Below are 22,211 nucleotides of genomic sequence, written 5' to 3'. Positions count from 1 at the left end.
AAGAGCCTTTGGTGAGGGACCTTGTCAAAGGCTTTCTGGAAATCTAAGTACACTATGTCCACTGGATCCCCCTTTTCCACATGTTTGTTGACCCCTTCAAAGAACTCTAATAGATTAGTAAGACACGTTTTCCCTTTACAGAAACCATGTTGACTATTGCTCAACAGTTTGTGTTTTTCTATGTGTCTGACAATTTTATTCTTAACTATTGTTTCGACTAATTTGCCCGGTATTGACATTAGACTTACCGGTCTGTAATTGCCACCCCGGCAATTACAGACCGGTAAGTCTAACGTCAGTACTGGACAAATTAGTCGAAACAATAGTTAAGAATAAAATTGTCACCTCTAGAGCCCTTTTTAAGTATTGGCGTTACATTAGCTAACTTCCAGTCATTGGGTACCGAAGCCGATTTAAAGGACAGGTTACAAATTTCAGTGTTTGTACAGGGCCTAGCACAGTGAGGTCCTGGTCCATTATTTGGGCTCCTAGGTCCTACGGTCAAACAAATAATAATAATAATAATCCGAGGGTCCGAATCTGCCAAAGGACATTGTTTTGTTTTTGAAAGTTTGAGCAATTTCCACCAAAAAGTGAAGTCCAGATACTATTCCTGCTGCGAAAAATCTAGTCACCACAGTTTAGTCACTCCAAGGCCAGAAGGGACCCCTGATCATCTAGTCTGACCTCTTGTAGAGCACAGGCCAGAAACTTCCCCAAAGGAATTTCTTCTGAAGTAGTGTATCATTTAAAAAGTCCATCCAACCTCGATTTAAAAGTTGCCAGTGATGGAGAATCCACCACAGTCCTTGGTCAAATTGCTCCAGTGGTTGATCACCATCACTGTTAAAAATGTATGTGTTATTTCAAATCCAAAATTGTCTAGCTTCAGCTTCCAGACATTGGGTCTTATTATACCTCTGTCTGCCTGTTTAAAGAGCCGATTATCAAATTTCTGTTCCCCATGTGGTACTTACAGACTTACAAGTCAATCATTAACCTTCTCGGCATCAAGCTAAATAGATTGAGTTCTTTGACTCTCTCACTATAAGGCAGGTTTTCCAATCCTTCGATCATTCTTATGGCTCTTTTCTGAACTTTCTCCCATTTATCAATGTCCTTCTTGAATTGTGGGCACCAGCACTGTACACAGTATTCCAGCAGCAGTCGCACCAGTGCCACATACAGAGGTAAAATAACCTCTCTATTACTGTTCAAGATTTCCCTGTTTATGCCTCCCAGGATCTCATTAACTCTCTTGGCCATGGGAGTTAACCTCTTGGGGTTTGGAGAGGGTCCCATACGAGGAAAGATTAAAGAGGCTAGGACTCTTCAGTTTGGAAAAGAGAAGACTAAGGGGGGACATGATAGAGGTATATAAAATCATGAGTGATGTTGAGAAAGTGGATAAGGAAAAGTTATTTACTTATTCCCATAATACAAGAACTAGGGGTCACCAAATGAAATTAATAGGCAGCAGGTTTAAAACAAATAAAAGGAAGTTCTTCTTCACGCAGCGCACAGTCAACTTGTGGAACTCCTTACCTGAGGAGGTTGTGAAGGCTAGGACTATAACAATGTTTAAAAGGGAACTGGATAAATTCATGGAGGCTAAGTCCATAAATGGCTATTAGCCAGGATGGGTAAGAATGGTGTCCCTAGCCTCTGTTCGTCAGAGGATGGAGATGGATGGCAGGAGAGAGATCACTTGATCATTGCCTGTTAGGTTCACTCCCTCAGGGGCACCTGGCATTGGCCACTGTCGGTGGACAGATACTGGGCTAGATGGACCTTTGGTCTGACCCGGTACGGCCTTTCTTATGTTCTTATGTTCTTATGTTCATTGCAGGGGGATCTCATGTTCAGCCGATTGTCCACCATGGCCCACAAATCTTTGTCAGAGTTTGAGACAATTACAGCAGAAAATCTCCTGGACATCTTCTCCTTGTTGGGTGCTGAGACACTGTCCTCTCCTACCCCTCTGACTTCAAGCTCGGTGTCCTGTTCAATGAGATGCCCTCTGTCCCTCTCGGGGGTTCCCAGGGCTCTGCCCTTTGCTCATCTCCCTTCACTCCCTGGACAGCCTCACAGGACTCAGCTCTCGTCTGCATGCTGATGGCTCACACAGCTCTCTCTATGCCTTGCCTGTCTCCTGCCATCCAATCCCGCCTCTCGGCCTGGCTGTCTGACATCTCCCTTCGGGTGCCCGCCCCTGTCATCATCTTACCCTGAACACAGCCAAACCCAAACATCTTCCCTTCCCTCCCAACCTTCCCTCTTCTCCACCACGATCAATAGCCCCCAGCCCCTGCCACTCAGGCCTGCACCACAGGGACTATTTCTGACTCCGCCCTCTCCCTTGCTGCCTATCCAGGCCATTTCCAAACTCTGCTGCTTCTTCTTCAGTGTCTCCAAGATCCCGTCTTTTCTTTCCATTCCCACACCAGAACTCTAGTCCAGGTCTTGACGGCTGCACCAGCCTCTCTCTGGCCACCCAGACACACCCTTTCCCTCTGGCCTGTCAGAATCTAGCAATAGAGCCACCTTCCTTCTCCATCCATCTGATCACGACCCTCCCCTGGCTCCCATCAGCTCTGACATCAGATTTAAGCCTCTGGCTGCCACCTCCACATCTCTGTACAGTTCTGCCCCTCCCTGGTTATCTTTCCTTTCCAAATGTTGCATTACCACCCCCATCTCCTCTACACCCCATCTGCCCATTTGTCACGGTCTCTGACAGCCAATCACCTCCAGTCTCCTCCCCCACATCCCTCCTTCCCATGCATGGACTCCCCTAGCTCATCCGAAAGGCCCCACACTATCCATATTTAAATTCCACTTAAAAGCCTTTTGGTGAATGTTGATAATCAGTACAGAATTGTTTTTCCTGCCTGACATCTGTCTGTCCACCCATCCTTAGCTCCTCAGGGCAGGGGCTGTCCTTCCTTGGCTGTCTGGAAAAATCATACTGTGGGAGCAACTGCAAACAACGCAGAAAGATCACTAGTACAGCCTGTGGGATGCAGCCTTATGCTTGCTTACCTGGAAGACCGTGATCTCTTCCACGCTGCAGGTTAAAGGCTGGTAGATCTAGTCCAATTACTTGTAGCTGTTCAAAAAGCCGCTCCTGGAGCTCCTCAACCACCATTTGATTCTGTTTCATTAGTTTCGCACGGACAACCAGCATACCACGGAGAAGCGGGTCAATGCCACCTGCAATGAAGGTCAAGTCCAGAAAGAAACAGAACAGTCTGTGATAGATTCCACCTTGTAGGCTACATTTTGTGTAACAGAAGATTAGCCCCAATGCTCACTTTGCTCCTCAGGGTCACCTGAGATCCTTCCTGCTCTGATGGTTGGGGAGGTCATTCCTAGCTAACAGTATGCACCATGTTCCCCCTAAGGAACCAGAGTAGTTTATAATAATGTCTGCAGACGCAGAGGCCTGTTGTCTGATAACAATTTGAACCGCTCAAAGGAAGCCAAGCAGTTTTAGTAAACAAACTGAACAGGAAGAACTGGGAAGGCTTCTCCTTCAGGAAAAATGGATCTTTGTGTTTTTACCTCACAGCAACAAAACAGGAGCTGGAAAAGGCCTCACAGGTAGAGTTAGCTGGGCAATGTGTGTTTTGTTCCTGGGAAAAATTTCATTGGAATTTGTCTTCAAAGTATAACAGAGGCTTGGGTGGCAGGCTGGCCTAGTGGTTAGATCTCCTGACTCTCAGCCCTCTGCTGAGCTCCACCTTTAAGTCTGGGGGTGGGTAGGAGGACCCAGGATCTCCCTCTCCACCACGTCTCAGCCCAGGGTCCTGTGTATGTCAACCCCCAAATAGGGGGGTTGGTGTCCCTCCCAGCAGGGAGTCAGAATCCACTGCCCTGGGCTACTTCCTACCAGTAGGTTCAGTTTGGGGCATGGCCCCTCTAGTCCAATCTTCCAGGCAGCATGCTTCCTGTAGGGTTCCCTCTTGGGTCTGGGGCAGCACCTCGCTGCGATCCCAGGCTCCTTCAGGCAGGGCAGCCACGAATTAGTGAGGGCAAGCCCCACCGTATCTCAGTTCTCTCGGATTCTGGGGGTTCCTTTGCAGTTTCCCCTTGGCTGGGGAGCCAGGGCTTGATTTCAGGTGAAGGCCTGCTCCGTCCCTTCAGGTAGAGAGGCAGCTAGTTCCTGCCTCTACACCGGTCAGCCCTGAACTGAGCCAGGCTCCCTCCTTTTCTCTCCCCATAGGCCCGGCATTGGCTGCAGGCATAATGGGCAGAGGTTAGTTGGGCCCAAAGGCTCTCTTCAGCCCTTTCCATGCTGGTGGGTGGTTCCCCTTCTTCACCACAAAAAGTTTTCAGTTTTTCATCAAAAACTTGAAAATCAAAATTTTGGGACCAACAGTGGCAAAAAAGTGAAAAATACCTGATTCTCAACAGAAATGTTTTGGTTTTCAGGTTTTCAACAACAATTCAAAAATGTTGTTATAAGTGGGTATTTTCTGTGGAAATTTTTATTTTGACCAAACAAGCCTCCATTGATAAAAAAAACTTTCAAATGAAAACTTTCACCAAGGTCTACATGTAGGGGATACATGCCAGGCCCTCCTCAGCAAGAAGGGCTTTGTTTTACAGTTCCTTTTGTTCTGTCTAGTTTTAAAATGTCCTCCCCGATGGTTTTGTAATGCCCTGGCTTCCCTTGGAAGATGCCAGCCTTGAATTCCTTACTCTCAGGAACGTTTTCCCAGTAATCAGCTTAAATTTTCCTTTTCTTAGCTTTACATCATTACTCTTAATAACAGCTCCTGAAACACACTGAACAATCCTTCTGTCGGTGATGTAATGCAGTGCTAAACTGTATTACACTGTTTCTAATTTGATATGAACAAGGTCCTCAGGTTCTAGACCTGGCAGCTCTCTGTGTGATGTCTGTCCTAAAAGTGTTCACAAGCTCTTTTAGCCTTTGTATCTGATCTGTCTATGCTCTTCATATCTGGCCACTTTGGAAACAGGTTCTTTTCCAAAGCTGGAGCAGTAGTTCTGAGTTGTCTTCCCATCAGGATTTGGGCTGATATCCAATAGCCAGGACTGGTGTTGATGTGTAACTCCAGAAGGGCAAGGAATGGATTTGCTTGGCTGTCTGCCTAGAGCTCTCTCAGCCTCTCCATTCGCTTGTGGGTGACGTGGGCTGCTAGCAATGCGATTTTGATATTCAGGATAGTTTGAGTTCAGGGCTGTTGGTCAGAAGCTGTTGTTTAATTTCTAAAAAGCTACACGGTTCTTATAATGCTGAGTCTATAGAGGTGACTCAGGCTAGAGCCACTAATGGACTTAGGCCCTGGATTTCCACGCCATAAGCCTGAGTCCAACATTTAGGCAGCACTGAGATCCTTGAAACCCGTGCTCCACAACTATGTAGACACCTCAATTCCATAGCTGCTGACATTTGCCATCCCAGGCTGTTTGTGGAGACTCAGCCTCCTCTGGCCTCCGACATGCCCATCACCATAGTAACTTAGTACCTTCCCGGTTAATTAGATTAGCGTCATGAGGTCCCTATTGGACTTCACAGAGTCATTGACTCATCTCCCTTCCCCCTGGATATGAGAAGCTCTAGCTGTGGAAAGTGTGGGGAGGGTGATTGTAAATGTTCTGGAAAACCTCTTATCAAAGAAGAAGGTCTTGCAGACCCAAGACTATACGAGTCTATAGTTAATATACCTATGGCCAGATAATTACCTTTGATGAAAACTGTTTATTTGCTGGAATTGAGGAAATGATTTATTAACTGAAAACATGTCCTGATGCATAGAAACAAATGATCAGATGTAACGAGCTTTAGGTTCTGATTCATGCACTTAAGTACACTGCTGAATCTCTACCTTGCTGGCAAAGCAGGACTGCAGGCAGGGCCAGGCAAAGCATGCTTACCTTCCATTACAACCCTCCAGGAAGCACTGAATGTGAGGTGAAGAGGGACCCGGAAATGTGGACCCAAAGGTTCGAAATTATCATCTAAACGGGTCACAAAAGGCTGTACTGCACCATGACCAAACCGAAAAGCCAAGGAGAATACATTTGCCACGGAGGGATCCACAGACTCATCATAGCCCCTGTAGCATGGTATTTGCTTCTCAGTCTCATCTCCAAGCAGAAGTGGCAAGTAGTCTCTGTATGTTATTACCTGGAAGGGAACACAGACTGAGTTAGAAGCTCAGGCCATTGTGTAAATGAATTTTTGCATCAGTCTTCACTGCAGAGGATGTGAGAGAGAGTCCCACACCTGAGCCATTCTTTTTAGGTGACAAATCTGAGGAATTGTCCCTGTTTGATGAACAGTAATAAGTCACTAGGACCAGAAAGTTCTGAAGGAACTAAAATTTGACATTGCAGTTTGTAAAGGGCAATCATGCCTCACCAATATATTAGAATTATTTGAGGGGGTCAACAAACGTCTGGAGAAGGGTGTTTCAATGGACATAGTGTACTTGGACTTTCAGAAAGCCTTTGACAAGGTCCCTCACTAGAGGCTCTTAGGCAAAATAAGCTGTCATAAGAGGGAAGGTCCTCTCATGGATCAATAATTGGTTAAAAGACAGGAAACAAAGTTTAAGAAAAAATAGTCAGTTTTCAAAATGGTAAGTGGTAAATAGTGGTGTCTCCCAGAGGTCTAGGACCATGGTGTTCAACATATTCGTAAATGATCTGGAAAAAGGGGTAAACAGGTGGCAAAATTTGTAGGCAATACAAAATTATTCATGATAGTTAAATCCAAAGTAGAATGTGAAGAGTTACTGTCATAAACAGATAGTTAAGGGTTAATGCCTCTTTTACCTGTAAAGGGTTAAGAAGTTCACCTAGCCTAGCTGACACTTTTCAAAAGGAAGGAGGGAAGTTTTCCTTTGTTTAGTCAGTTTTTCAGTTTCAGCCGGAGTGAAAAAGATCAAGCCTCTTATCAGAGTAGTAAGTTTTAGAAAGGGATAAATAGGTTTATGTTTATTTTCTTTGTAACTTGTCTTGGTACCATTAAGGGAATTATCAAATTTGGGTATTCTTGTGTGTATTAAAGGTTTTGCCCAGGGGAACAGCCTCTGTGTCTTGAATCTGTTGTCTGTGAGAGTAGCTGGTATGCTAATCTCTCCCAGAGGGTTTTCTTTTACCTTTCTTTTCTTTAATTAAAAGCCTTTTTTCTTAATACCTGATTGATTTTTCCTTGTTTTTTAGATCCAAGGGGGTTGGATCTGGATCCATCAGGAGTTGGTGGGAGAAAGGAGGGGGGATGGTTAATTTCTCCTTGTTTTAAGATCCAAGGGGTTTGGATCTGTGTTCACCAGGGAATTGGGGAAGTTTCTCAAGGCTACCCAAGGAAGGGAGTGCTTGTGAATGGTGGCAGCAATACCAGATCTAAGCTGGTAGTTAAGCTTAGAAGTGTCCATGCAGGTCCCCACATCTGTACCCTAAAGTTCAGAGTGGGGAAGGAACCTTGACAGTTACAAAGGGATCTCACAAAATTGGGTGACCGGGAAAATGTCTCTGGAAAACCCAGTTTGAATCAAGAGACGCAAACTACCTCAAAGGGTTGTCTTAGCAACTCACGTTAATCATCCCCCACTGTTTTTACCACTGGACATGCGGTTTCAATATCTGACACAATCATTATTTCCATTTGTACAGCACTAAGCCACTAAAACTGAGCTGTGAATGATAAGGCAGAGGCGACTTGCAGCACAGAGGGTGCCTAAAACATTTAGATCTGCAGGCTGCTGCACGCATAGCCCCAGTGGCTACAGGGCTGAGCGAGCTTGGTGTGTAGGAACCTGCACAGGCAATTTTGGAGGGAAAAAATCATGTCTAAATCTGAGCAAGAAATGTTTCATCAACAAGTGAATGGCAGCAAAAACGATATTGCAGCTAATACCTGGGTCATGGCACCTATGATTTTTCGGGCCTCCTGGTAGAGTTTCTCTCCATCCCATTGTGGATTTAATTTCTTCAACTCGGTAGCCAAGCGATTGTGCTCCCGCACAAAGAGCGTGTGTAGAGCTGTAAGTCCCAGATTTTCAGCTGCTCGTGCATCACCTAAATTATAAAAATACAGTATAATTTTATATTTTATTCAGCTGAGGAACTGTTTTTAACTTGCTATATTAGACTCCTGCATTGTAAGGTGAGCTGCTTCCAATTCGCTGTAGGCACAGCTGGTAGTGCTGTCTACAGTTAAGGTTGCCCAACATTTCCATGGTAATACCCCGTTTTCGGTTCCTTATAATTTTGCCAAACTTTAACCATTCAGGCTGAAATTTCCCAGGCCAGGTGTCTTCCCCAGGCTGACCGTTTTCCTGAAACTTTCAGCAAAATCAGTTTAGCTGTTTCTGAGACTGGGGCTACAGAATTAATGTTATTTTGACCATGTTAAAATGTTCTTACAACTGTTTTGTTGAGGATCTCTAGCACCTCCGTGCTGTGGAACAGGGACTGGAAATTTGGCAGAGGGCTGGCCCTAGTGTGAGGGATGTAATTTTGCCATCCCCATAAAAACCACACAAATTTGGCCAAGCTACAAACCTCTGAAAAATCTCAGTTTGCGCATTCTCAGAGGAGATTTGTTAGGGGCAGGCAGAAAAAAATCTTCAAGGATTGTGTCTGCCCTGAGCATGGCCCATCCCTTCACATGGTGAATGAACTGCACATGCACATTCCCACAGAGCAACTTAGCATGCTCCTAGTCCCTGCCCAGGGCAGCTGGTGCCAAGCAGGAGTTTTCCTGCAATTAATTCTCTTGGCTGCCAGGGGATTCTGTGGTGCTGTGCACCAGAACTGGGAGCAAAGAGACTGTGTCTCTTGTACTCTCAATACCATCCCACTAGCACCTAGAACGCATGGAGCAATATCACTCTAATGCAGAGGTGGAAGAGCAGGGGGAGGGGTATGCTGGGGCGACAGGAGCTGCAGGGGACAGGAATGGGAGCTGGAGGCTGGAATAGAAGCAGAGTGGAAGAGGAACAGGAGTTGGGAGAATAGGAGCAGAAGGATCTATACCCACTAGATCACACTGCCCTCCAGAACCTGGAATTGAACCCAGGATTTCTGCATCTCAGCCCTCCTCTGCTGTCAGCAAACAGCTCTGAATTCTATTAGCAAAATATCTGATTCTGCCCCTGTAATGGCTGGTCCCCATAAAGGATACCAATCTACTAGTGCTACCAGTTACTCCTTTATCTCAAATGGTAGAGATCTTTGTTGTGGAGCGAAATATTCAGATCCTGCATATGACCCAAGGGGGGTGGGATCAAGATGATTCCACTTGGGGGGCTTTCTATTATTATTTTTTTACTTTGCTTTTTTAAAAAACAAAACAAAAAACATTGTGCAACCTTAATTCAGCCCTTCTCCCCCACCCCCATTCTGAGTGTGTGTGTGCACATTATAATATAGTTTTTAATTACATGTTCTCATATAATTCCTGCAGTCCCCTTTCACATTCAGTGCAGAGTATTGTCAACGCTCAAGGAATGGGTCACAGTTGCACAATGACGAAATCTATTGTCTGTAGGACCCCTGCCTCCTTTGTTGCAGAAGTTAGAAGGTCTGTAGTGTATGAGGCAGAGGGTTTTAGAAAAGTAAAGGATGATCTCATGGTTAAAGCCATTAAATGCTAGCTGAGAGAATTGGATTTGATTCCTGCCTCTGCCAGAGTTCCCGTGTGATTCTGGGCAAGTCACACCCAGCTTTTCAGAGCTAGTCACCGATTGAAGACAAACTCTAATACAGAATTCCCCCATGTTGGATGTAACACTGTTTGAGCTAGGACATTGTCATCTACAATATTTAGAAATTCAGAGGATGTTTTAGTACTGAGAGCCCGTTCATAGAGTGATCATTGCCAATCAAAGGTTCAGAGCCATGAGCAGAGGCAGCCAAATAGGGGATTTGCAAGGAAAGAGCTGCGGACTCAGTGATTGGAAGTATGCAGTAGTGGGGCGAGGTGAGAGGTGCTGTTTGATTGATGGGTTGTTCCTGTTACGGCTGTGCTGCGGGTGACCTCTGTGCACCGCTCAGTTACCAAGTTGCCAGCAGGAGACAAGTAGCAGAGTCAGGGTCAAGGATACCATGGTCAGGCACCCGCTACAGACAGAAGACAAATCGTGGAGTGAGAGACGAATCGAGGTCAGAAGCTGTTTGCTTCTGTATCAAAACAAGGTTTGGTACAGAAGCAAGCAGGCAGTCTGCAGGAGCTTTGCCTGGGAGTTCACTTATGGGGAGCTCCCACAGAGTTTTTGGCTTTCAGGCTTCTGTGAGTGGTAATTACAACATCTGAAGAGTCTCCGAGAAGGAAGACAACATGGATAGTGAGCAATCAGCTGTTGTGACATGCACAGGATGTGCCATGTTTGTCTTTCTCCCAAAGGATAGAAGTGACGTCGTCTGTACAAAGGGCAAGCTGGTCTCCATATTGGAAGAGAAGGTTAAAGGACTAGAGACCCAAGTATCAACCTGCGTTGCATCAGAGAAAATGAAGACTTTCTGGATAGAAGTCGGCGTTTGGTACTGCAGGCACAGCATGCAGAAGAATCAGAAAGGACAGTGCAGAATGGGGAAAAAAATTGGCAGCATGTGACCTCTGGAAGAAGAAAGAGAGAATCCATGTACTTCCAATGCAGATAGAAATAAGAAACCATTTTCAGGCTGTCTGCACAGGTACTACGGAGGACTACTGGTTTGGAAGAGTCATCTGAGGGAAGGGATCAGAAGGAGACCCCTTCAACCAGGAGACATGTGATGCACTGTCCTAGGGATGGGGTTTCCACGACAACCACTCCCAAGAGGAGGAGACGGGTAGTGATGGTCGAGGACTTCCTCCTAAGGGGAACGGAGTCATCCATATGCCCTCCAGACTGGGGAACTCGAGAAGCGTGCTGATTGCCTGGAGCTAGAATTCAGCATGTGATGGAGTGTCTGCCGAGACTGATCAAGCCCTTGGACCATTAACCCTTCCTACTTCTCCACATGGGCACCAATGATACTGCCAAGAATGACCTGGAGCAGGTCCCTGCAGACTATGTGGCTCTGCAGATAAGGATAAAGGAGTTTGAGGTGCAGGTTGTGTTCTTGTCCATCCTCCCTGTTGAAGGAAAAGACCCAGGTAGGGACCATCGAATTGTGGAGGTAAATGCATGGTTGCACAGGGGGTGTCGGGCTTTTGATTCTTCAACCATGGGATGCTGTTCCAGGAAGAAGGATTGCTAGGAAGAGATGGGGTCCACATAACGAAGCACGTCTTCACAGGCAGGCTGGCTAACCTAGTGAGGAGGCTTTAGGTTTGCTGGGGGATGGAGACCTAAGCCCTGAGTGGGATACCAGGAGGAAACACAAGGAGGAGGGTGCAACAAGCGAGGCCTCTTGATTCATACTGAGAAATTAGGGCAATTGGCTAGTTATCTTAGGTGCCTGTGTAACAGCAACAGATCCCAGCCGTTGGCTGCTGGGATTGAACTGGGGACCTCTGGAGCTTAGTGAATGAGCCTCTATAGCATGAGCTAAAAGCCAACTGACTGTTAGCTAAGGCTGTAGAGCAGACTCATTCTCTATCTCTATCTCTGTGGTCTTGGTGCCGCTAGATGGGACAGAGGACCACACCCAGGAGGTGTGTGGGTTACACCTATACATGAATGCAAGAAGCCTGGGAAACCAGCAGGAAGAACTGGAAGTCCTGGCATAGCCAAGGAACTATGATGTGATTGGAATAACAGAGACTTGGTGGGCTAGCGCACATGACTGGAGCACTGTCTTGGATGGGTATCAACTATTCAGGATGAACAGGTGAGGGGGGGGAGGTGCAGGAGTTGCACTGTATGTAAGAGAGCAGTATTACTGCTCAGAGTTCCATTATGAAACTGGAGAAAAGCCTGTTGAGAGTCTTTGGGTTGAGTTTAGAGGTGAAAACAACAAGGGTGATGTTGTGGTGGGCATCTGCTATAGACCACCAGACCAGGAGGATGAGGTAAACGAGGCTTTCTTCGGACAACTAACAGAAGTATCCAGATCACAGGCCCTGGTTCTCATGTGGGACTTCAATCACCCTAACATCTGCTGGGAGAGCAATACAGCAGGACACAGGCAGTCCAGGAAGTTTTGGGACAGTGTTGTGGACAGCTTCCTGGTGCAAGTGCTGGAGGAACCTGTTAGGGGCCGTGCTCCCCTTGACCTGCTGCTCACAAACAGGGAAGAATTGTAGGGGAAGTAGAAGTGGGTTGGAACCTGGGCAGTAGTGACAAAAGGAAGAAAGGAGAGCAGCAGAATATGGACCCTGGACTTCAGAAAAGCAGACTTTGACTCCCTTGGAGAACTGATGGGCAGGATCCCCTGGGAGGCTAATACGAGGGGGAAAGGAGTCCAGGAGAGCTGGCTGTATTTTAAAGAAGCCTTATTGAGGGCACAGGAACAAACTGTCCCGAAGTGCAGAAAGAACAGCAAATATGGCAGGTGACCAGCTCGGCTTAACTGAGAAATCTTCAGGGAGCTTAAACTCAAAAAGGAAGCTTACAAGAAGTGGAAATGTGGACAGATGACTAGGGAGGAGTATAAAAATATTGCTCGAGCATGCAGGGGTGTAATCGGGAAGGCCAAGGCACGATTGGAGTTGCAGCTACCAAGGGATGTGAAGGGTAACAAGAAACGTTTCTACAGGTATGTTAGCAACAAGAAGGTCAGGGCAAGTGTGGGCCCCTTACTGAATGGGGGAGGCCAGGTAGTGACAGATGATGTGGAAAAAGCTGAAGTACTCAATGCTTTCTTTGCCTCGGTCTTCACAGACAAGGTCAGCTCCCAGACTGCTGTACTGGGCTGGACAGCAGAGTATGGGGAGGAGGTGAGCAGCCCTCAGTGGTGAAAGAACAGGTTAAGACAGGGGTGGCTAACCTGGAGCTCCAGAGCCACAGGCGTCTCTTCAGAGGTTAATATGCAGCTCCTTGCATAGGCACCGATCCCGGGGTTGGAGCTACAGGCGCCAACTTTCCAATGTGCCGGGGGGCGGGGGGTGCTCACTGCTCAACCTCTGGCTCTGCAACAGGCCCCTAGTATTTTACTAGAAGGGTGGTGAAGCACTGGAATGGGTTCCCTAGGGAGGTGGTGGAATCTCCTTCCTTAGAGGTTTTTAAGGCCCAGCTTGACAAAGCCCTGGCTGGGATGATTTAGTTGAGGTTGGTCCTGCTTTGAGCAGAGGGTTGGACTAGATGAGCTCCTGAGGTCTCTTCCAACCCCCATCTTCCCTGATTCTATGATTCAGACAGCCCCCTGTGATGGCTTCCTGGTTTCTATATCGACATGAGCCCATGAGAGGGCTGTGGTGGGCTGCCACTGACTGATGCCGTGCTGGACAGTGCTTTCTGCCATGGCCAGCTTCACAGGATGTCCCAGCAGAAGCCCGGTGTGAGCTTGTAATGGGGATGTGGAAGTGTCAGCAGCCCAGAACCTCACAGGTTCTAGTCCTGCAGGGTCTTAGGGTTCTGTGCGTCTGGGTTGTGTAATGAGGCCCTGGGCCCTTCAGTAAGCAGCTGAGACAGGGCTGCTGGTTCGTGTCAGCACCACTGTTTGAAGTCTAAGGGCGTGGAGCTGAGCGGGGAGGCTTGGAGTTCGTTGATCTGGAGAGTTAGCGTGCAGGAAGTGGGGATGTAGATCCAGTGCTCTAGTCTGCTGCATGCTAACTGGCTGTGTGGGTCACAGAGTATTTAATGCAGGGTCCACGCAGCTAGTTAGTGCAGGGCACGCTACAGCACTGTAGATTTGCACCCCAGCTCACTGCGCACTAACGCTCGGTATAAACATGCCTTAGTATAGAAAGTCAGTGGTCTGGCCAACTACAGATGCAGCAAACAGGAGATGACAGACAAAAAGGAACTGATCACCCAACTGAAAATTAGTGGTAGCCTAGAAACAAGGGATAAGGAGTTGATCATATTTGTACATATAAACAGAATAAATGCTAAACCAGTAATATACATACTTGGTGCTTTAAAAAAACGAATTACAAAATCTGAAAATATTCATGAGCCAAATCAGCTGGGAGGAAGAATTTAAAGAGAAAAATGTGAACGTTTCTGCATATGCAGTCCACTGGTTTGGAGAAAAATGGCTTACTATTGCTTCCTATACTGCAAGCACTCTTCCATGCCACTGGCACTGCTCTGTGCTGAAGTGCAAACCCTGCTGTTGGTGATGTGAGAGAAGGGGTGAGACAGTTGGCCGCACATGGTAGAATTTGTTTTGTTTGGCTTTTTTTTGAAAAAACAACAACAAAGCTTATTGGAAAACCAATTTTTTCATGGTAAATTCCTTTGGAAAAATGACCATTTGACATTTTTTTATCAAAAAATGGTGGATTTTCTGTGGGAAATTTCCTTTTGACTAGAATTTTTCATTTAGTTTTGTAATGATATTTTTAAATGAAAAAAGTGGGTTTGGCTTAAAGTGTCATTTTGGTTTTTGGAAACCAAAACATTTCCATTTCCATTTTCAGTTTTGTCATTTTCATGGTTCCCCCCGCTTTTTCTTACACACTTTCACACGATAGTTTCTGATGTCTCATTATATTTGTCTCAGGCACTGCTAAATTTCTCTGCGGCTCACTTCAGAAAATGTATTGTGCTCCAGTCACATGACTTACCTCCTTTAAAACAGGGGATATTCATGGTCTTGTTTGTGAATAAACAGGGGCTTTGGGAATTGTTCTCAAAGGGCAGTAACCCCAGCCCTGCATCAGTGAAGTTCTGGTTCAGCGCCATCAAACCCAGCTGATTTGTCTGATTCCTAAGACTCTTAGCTAAAGGTACTTCACTGCCGTACACCATGCTGGCATCCATGAATGAGGTGATCGAATTGATCTGCTCATGTATAAATGTTTTGGCATTGCACACTGGAGCTGTACGGACGAATGGCATACAAGTATTTGGGTCCTTAATTCGTGGATCATCAGGGGGAAACTGTAGAAAACAAAAAGAGAATTACTCCCAAGTTAAAGTGTCGATGTGTTGATAAAGATTGGATTTTTAAAAAGATATTCCCTAGTTCAAATGGAATTATTCTAGGGAAGATCTGTAGCCTGTGTTATATAGGAGGTCAGACTAGATGATCACAATACCCCCTGGCCTTAGAAACTCTGAATCTACGAATGTTCCAAATGCATTATCTATTCGACAGGGGAAGTCACAGATTGGACGAGACTCATGGTACATCTAGTCCAATGTCCTGTCTGACAGTGTCCAGTAGCAGATGATTTAGAGGAAGATGACATAAAACCCCACAGGACGCAGTCATGAGATAATCTGCCCCCATGAAGGTCTCATCCTAATCCAGCGGTTCTCAGAGTGTGGGTCAGGACCCCAAAGTGGGTCACGACCTGTTCTAATGGGGTCACTCGAGCTGCCGTTAGACTGGCTGGAGCGCAGGGCCAAAGCGAAAGCTCGAGCCCCACCATTCAGGGCTCAGGGTCGGCTTCAGATATGGGCAGCAGGGCTCAGGTTACAGGCCCCCTGCCCAGAGATGAAGCCTTGGATTTTGGCTTTGGCCCCCTGCCTGGGACTGAGGGGCTTGGGTGGGCTCAGGCTTCAGCCCCCCCTCCTGGGGTCCTGTAGTAATTTTTGTTGTCAGAAGGGGGTTGTGGTGCAATGAAGTTTGAGAACCCCTGTCCTAATCCCTAATAGTTAGAGATTGGTTTAAAACCTGAAGTAGGATTTTTATAACCCTGACAAAAATGGTATTGGCATTAGCTAGTCTAACTCTGGATGCTCTTGTTATCCAGATAAATGTCCAGTCCCTCTTTGAATCTTGCCAAAGTCTAATTCTGTGTTGTGTGGGAAAGTATTTCCTTTGATCCGTTTTGAACTTGCCCCCTTCCAGTTTCAATGGCTGTCTCCTAGTTCTTGCATTAGGAGACAGGGAGAACAGGAGCTCCCAAGCTTCTTTCTTCAGATCATTGATTCCTTCATATGGTCCCTCTCTAAGCTGAACAATACAAATCTTTTCAATCTCACGTCACAGGAGAGTTTTTCCAGGCCCTAATCATCCTTGCCACCTTTCTCTGAACCCCCTCTAATTCTGCAATAACTGTTTCAAACTATAGTGATCAGTCCTACACATAGCATTCTATGCTACTACACAGCATTCCACAGCAAGCCGCACTACTGAGATATATAAGCCCCTTGTATTTGTTCTCTCATATTCTCCATCCCATTCTTTATATGTTGTAACATCACGTTTGCTTTTTTGACCACAGCTGCATATAGAGCAGAGATTTTTGCTGAGATGTCCACAGTGATGCCCAGTTCTTTTCCTGATTTATAAAAATGTTACATACAATCCTCCCCTCAAACAACCCAAGTAAAACAAACAAAAAGCCCAACTATGCTAAAAGAATATTATTTAGATCACAAAGTCAAGCACTCAAAAGTCAGGAAATGACAAATGTTATGGCTGCTCTTAACTCTGCCTTTTGTGTGTCCATTCTGTGTACTAAACGAATCCTAGAAAAAATAGCATGTTATCACATAATACAAGACTGTAGCATGATCCATATGTGTCAGGGGATGGAATAAAGGCTGCATGGAATCCTGAATTCTGGCATTTTTAAACTTTGGAATGCTTGACTTTGCAATCTAAATCGTGTTCCTTTAATGCAGCTTGGTGCATGTAATTCCCTGTCTTTTTTTTTTTTTTAAAGAAAACACATAAAACCAAATTATTTTATGTACAACTGTTACTCCTCCTTCCCACCACCATCAGTCATGTATCATAAGCAGGTTTTGAACACTCCATACTACCACCTGAGCTACAGACTAATGTCAGTAGGTGTCAACAGAAAAAGGGTGTTATCCAGGAGTTGGGCATGGGCCCCTGGGTACAGTCACTGGTTTTGGAGAGGGGTCAAAAGGAGTCTGGCCTGGTCCAGGTCTCTCATTCCCACTCTCCAGAAGCTGGAAGAGCTCCTGCTCCATGTGACTGGCCCCAGAGAGAGGAATGAGCTGCTTGGGGAAAGTGCTGGGTGCACCATCCCAGTCTGTCTCTCCCCACAATACCCTGTTACAGCTGATAGACATTCCCAGTAGGGAGGGTGGCTACTGTTTCTTTGGCAGCAGTATGGACCCAGGCTTAGAATGTGGTGTTCAGTTAGTATTTCAAAAGGTTACCAACATTTATTGTATCTTAGCAAAACGTGAACAGAATTCCACAGGGCAATGAACAGGCACTTCTCTGGCTCCAGGGCTTTCTCTGAGCCAAATTTCAAAAGCCAAATGCAAACAATGGAGCTAGTAGAGCGTCCCAGAAAAGCTTGCAAGAGTATTTTATGATGGAATTGTGATGGGGTGTACAAGGTGTAAAGAGTAGCTCTGGGCCCAGGGCCTGCTCACAATGGAGGCAGAGCTCAAAAGGGAGCATCCCAGTTGTGTCAGGGTGGATAAAGCAAGGGAAAAATCCTACATTGTTAACTCCTACAGAGAGGCTACAGGAGCTCCCACCGCTTGGAGCAGACCCATCTGCTGAGCCACTGGAGGGCCCTAGGGAGACCGGGTGCAGTGGGCTGTGATTGATGGAGAAGAGCGTTCAGATCACTGCCAGGGCGAATCGCCAATCAGTGAGTCCATAAGCAGACTCTGCTGTGACTTTGGAGGGGCAGAGGCTGGGGTAGGAAGTGACCCAGGGAGCAGGCTTGAGGGGTGTCTGCCCCAGGCTGTGTATCTGACCTGCCAGTCACAGGGTCCCCGATGGAGCAGGGAGGGCCCGGGTTCCCCTACCACACACCCCGCAGACTCTTGCCACTGGCCTGTCATGATTGCAGACTCTCACCACTAGGGTGATGCTGCTGGGTTTGGAAACCAATCACTGCACACTGGAATGTGTTAGGCAACCTAAATATCGGGGTTACTCCCAGCTCCCCTGTAATATAAACAGTGTGTTAGGTGATTTAGGCTCTTTGAAGAATTCATGTCTTTGATCTCTCTATTCTTTCACCATAAAGTCTTTCTGGGTCTAACCTTCTACACTAGTCTCAGGCTTAGAAACCCTGCAAAGAAGGAAGGGAGTTAAGGTTGTAGTTGTACCTTAATTGGGAAGCAGGGTAGCTCAGAGGTGCAACTGGTCTCGCACTGAACTTCTTTATTGGTGATCTTTGTGACAGTAAAAGGGGCCAAGTCCAAGTCGTGGTCAACCCACTGACCCCAATGCACGAAGATGACAGAGCGCTGCTGGTCCTGGGTGACATTCTCATTGGCTGTGTGAATTATTTCATTTGACACTTTTCGAACCTGCACGGAATCAGAACAAAATCATTTATGGCTGAGACACAGTGAACGTGTTTAGCTCCATAGGGGAAGTGCTGTAACTTTCGGGGTAGCCTGCTACAGACCTCAGGAAAGTATCAGACATGACACTTTGTTATGCTGAAAGTCAATTTCTGAACATCAGTGGTGAAGTTCAATGAACTGCCAAGGATGCAGCCTTCTTCGCCCACTTGACTCTTTAAAGAAGCAGCTTTGTGCTTTCTCCCTTGCTGCAATTCAGCGGCTGGGGCGAGCTCCCTGTAAACACCTGCAAAGCCACTTCACTCTCCTCCTTCAAACCCCCTCTTCAGACTCTCCTTTGCCATCATGCCTACAGAAAGCTAGGCAGTGCTTAGGCAGCTGGTGAGCTGAGCCCCTGTCCATCATGCTGCCCTGTGCTGTTGCATTGTGCGCCCCGTCTGCCTCTCCGTGTCCACCTTTTGCCTCATCTTATACCTAGATTGGAAGATGTTTGTTCTGTTTGCACAGGGCCTAGCACAATGGGGTCCTGCCTGATGACTGGGGTCCTAGGCACAACCACAGTACACAGTGATCGTAATGATGGGGATGGGGAAAGCGTTAGTGTGGTTTTACTCTGAACAGCGACTCTTAAAATGGAACTTCCTTACTCAGCCAGTCTGCTCCCTGCGTGTGTTCAGTCATGTGTGTTGACGCCAGACTGAGATCATCACCCCCCATCTGCACACGAAAGACGAAGGATCGCAGGTCAAATATATAGGGTTCCTTGACTGTGGGAAGCAGGGCCAGCTCCAGGGTTTTGCTGCCCTCCCCACCCCCAATGCAGCCAAAAGAAAGGGGGGGGGAATCATGATCTGCAGCTCTACCACTGCCACTTCAGTCTTCGGCGGCTGGTCCTTCACTTCTAGAGGGAGTGGGGAACCCGCTGCCAAAGACCCGGATGTCCCACCTCTCACCATTGGCCGCCCAAAGCAGCTGCTTGCTGGGCTGGTGCCTGGAGCCGGCCCTGGTGGGAAGAGCAGGGTAATAAGACTGGCTCGTGTGTGCAAAAATTCCTATTCCTAATTGGTGAAGTCCGGCTGATTTGAATGGGTTCCCTAGGGAGGTGGTGGAATCTCCTTCCTTAGAGGTTTTTAAGGCCTGGCTTGACAAAGCCCTGGCTGGGATGATTTAGTTGGGAATTGGTCCTGCTTTGAGCAGGGGGTTGGACTAGATACCTCCTGAGGTCCCTTCCAACCCTGAGATTCTATGATTCTAACAGAGCTCTCCCCTCCGTGAAGAAAGGAAGCTCTTCTGCCATTGTGGTACTGTGGATCCTCTCCTCTTGACTTCTCCACGGAGCTGAGGGTCAGAGCAGTGGGAGGGAGTGCAACCTGGGTAACCCAGAAGGAGTGGGAGTACTGGGTTCATTCTGGCTACAGGCGCCAACTCCATGGGTGCTCCAATCAGCTCCCCCCACTTCCCCTCAGCGCCTCCCATCCACTGGCAGCCTAGATCAACCGGCAGGAGTGGAGGCAGTGCTCCTTCACCTGTGCTGAATGGTAGAGGAGTGTCTGTTTTGCCTGTGACTCATCTGGTGCCTCAGCTGCATGTGTGTTGTGTGGCTATGATACAATGCAGGAGATACACTGCAGGTCAGTAGTATGGCCAGTGCAGTTAGACTAGGGTGACCAGATGTCCCGATTTTATAGGGACAGTCCTGATTTTTGGCTCTTTTTCTTATATAGGCTCCTATTACCCCCCCATCCGCTGTCCCAGTTTTTCACATTTGCTGTCTGGTCACCCTAAGTTAGACTGTTCTGAAAACGAGCAAGGATCTACTGAGTTTTACTGTTCAGATGCAAATGGTGGTTTTTCTGCTGCATGTAACTTAGTTATATCTGGGTCAGCTACCTGAGCACTACCCTCTGCCAAACCTATTCCCATCTCACCGGGTGCGGGGTATATTTTTAAAAGATAGGAACGAAGAAACATTTCTATATTGCTAAAAGTATATATTTCCACTAACTTTGTTCACTGAAATGGCTGCACTATTTTTGTTCAATGTTTTCTTTAAGAAGAATTAACCTGACACGAAGACCAAGCATAGAAAATATAAGCCCAAACAGTTAGAAATATATCAAAATACTGAGCAACTGAAAATAGAGGAAAGGACTATGTGACCTGAATTTTAGGCGTTGAAACTGAGCCACCTATAATGAATATGGAGAGAGGGGTGCTAGGTCTTTATCCTTTAAAAATCTGTCAAGTGAAAGAGATAAAAGTCCAATAGGCCACATTATTATTAGGCCAAAGTAATAAAGCTCGAGTAATTAGTCCCACCACTTCTTATGAGCAGGTTTGAGTTTAATCTAGGCAAACCACTGGTTGCTAAAACCATGGAGTGAGGCTGATTCTTAGTACAAATTTCAAAGCGTTGCTCCAATGAGCACTTTCTTCTCCACAGGAGGGTAACAGAAATGCTGGTCAGTGTGAATGTATTCCCTGCACATGCAGAACCTGCCAAGGCATGAAGGTGTGTGGAGTGCTCCAAGCAACACAGCCCAGGGCAAGACATATGCACGGCTTACGCCTCAATTGCACCCTCAAAATAGACTTAAACGGTGCAGCAGCCTGGCCTGGGCCTCTGCCCAGAGAGGCACTTCTCCCTGGTCATGGAGAGGTCTGAAATATGGGAGTCATTGACTGAACAAGAAACCAAATGATCTCATAGTCTCGTACCAGTGGGAGCGGAAATCCATTGTAAAGTTTTCCTTCAGTAAATCCTCTGGGAAGAGACACTCCATCCTCATACTCTGCCGGGAGCCAGCGGGCATATCCGTGATTGGAAGTTCCAAAATAGGGATGTTTCCTGGAACATTGGGAAGAAAACAAACAACTAAACTATTTCGGCAGGGACACACCCTGCAGAGAAGCAGAATTTCTTTTTCTCCCTGGAACCTAAGTTGAATTGCTATAACGCTAGAAAGGAATCGTTTTCAGGTTCAGAGGAAACAAATATATATTCTGGACAGCCAACCCTCTGAGGCAAAGACTCAAAGTCTCTTAGCACAGGCTATGGTTAATATTGAGGTAAAAGGATGAATCTTCATGTTGTCATACTCATTTGTAATTCAGAATTTAAATCTAAGCTACTTATATGGTCTCCATCGCTGCAGTATCAGTGCCTCACACTCCTCAATATACCCATGCTCCCAACTAGAGCTGACCGAAAAATGGGAATCCATTCGCATGAAAAAGATTGTGTTTTTAGAAACGTTTTCATCAATGTTTAGCCAGTTCCTTACCCACCTTTCAAGTCCTGTACCAATCCCCACTTCTCCATGTTAACCGTTTCCCATGTGGTACTGTGTCTAATATTTCACTGAAGTCCAGATAAATCTGATCTACTGCATTTTCCTTGTGTAAGAAATTAGCCATCGGATCAAAGGGAGATTTCAGGTCCCCCATCCTTCCCTCCTCCCCCGGCCTCCTGAGAGATACTAGAGGACTCCGGGGGGTGATGAATGGTGGCTTGGCTGCTGGGCCCCAGGACTGCCTGGAAGACCAGCCTCAAGGCTCAGAGAGACTCTTTGTCCATAGTTTGACCAATAGGCCCCTGGGTGAAGCCTGCCACACTCCTCCAGGTTAAAGTCTCTGTTATGTGTTGTACAACACCTCTCTTGGGCCCCGCAGTGTTAACACAATACAAGTAACTACTAATCCAGTGTTTTCTGCTTGGTGGGATGGTATTGGACTGACAACTTTAAGGTGTCTAGGCTGGCGGCCTTCTACTATACCTGAGAAATCAATGCTTTACCTGTTGTTGCATTCTCCAGTAATGGTCCGGTAAATGCTACTCGTTGGGCACTTAATGGAACGAATCTGATAGTCACAACCAGTTGCCTTGGAAATAATTTCCTTCTGCTTCCTACTTAGTACATCTGCAAGAGAAGCCAATCAGAG

At 46.6% G+C, this 22,211-nt stretch overlaps 1 protein-coding gene across 1 annotated transcript in view; it reads right to left on the bottom strand.

Moving 5' to 3' along the window:
• The window catches only part of LOC123353125 (myeloperoxidase-like), a 30,342-nt gene that overhangs the window by 5,795 nt on the left and 2,336 nt on the right, over positions 1–22,211 (bottom strand). The window contains exons 2-8 of the mRNA XM_044993958.1: positions 22,066–22,189; positions 20,988–21,117; positions 18,069–18,272; positions 14,639–14,954; positions 7,895–8,055; positions 5,908–6,160; positions 3,043–3,213 (exon numbers count right to left, since the gene is read on the bottom strand). Of these exons, the coding sequence (XP_044849893.1) occupies positions 3,043–3,213; positions 5,908–6,160; positions 7,895–8,055; positions 14,639–14,954; positions 18,069–18,272; positions 20,988–21,117; positions 22,066–22,189 (1,359 nt within the window). The remainder of the gene's footprint in view (positions 1–3,042; positions 3,214–5,907; positions 6,161–7,894; positions 8,056–14,638; positions 14,955–18,068; positions 18,273–20,987; positions 21,118–22,065; positions 22,190–22,211) is intronic.

Source organism: Mauremys mutica, chromosome 19, assembly GCF_020497125.1.
Source record: "Mauremys mutica isolate MM-2020 ecotype Southern chromosome 19, ASM2049712v1, whole genome shotgun sequence".
Lineage (NCBI taxonomy): Eukaryota > Metazoa > Chordata > Testudines > Geoemydidae > Mauremys > Mauremys mutica.
Note: the sequence above shows the minus strand (reverse complement) of the source record. Positions and strands in the feature narration are given on the sequence as shown.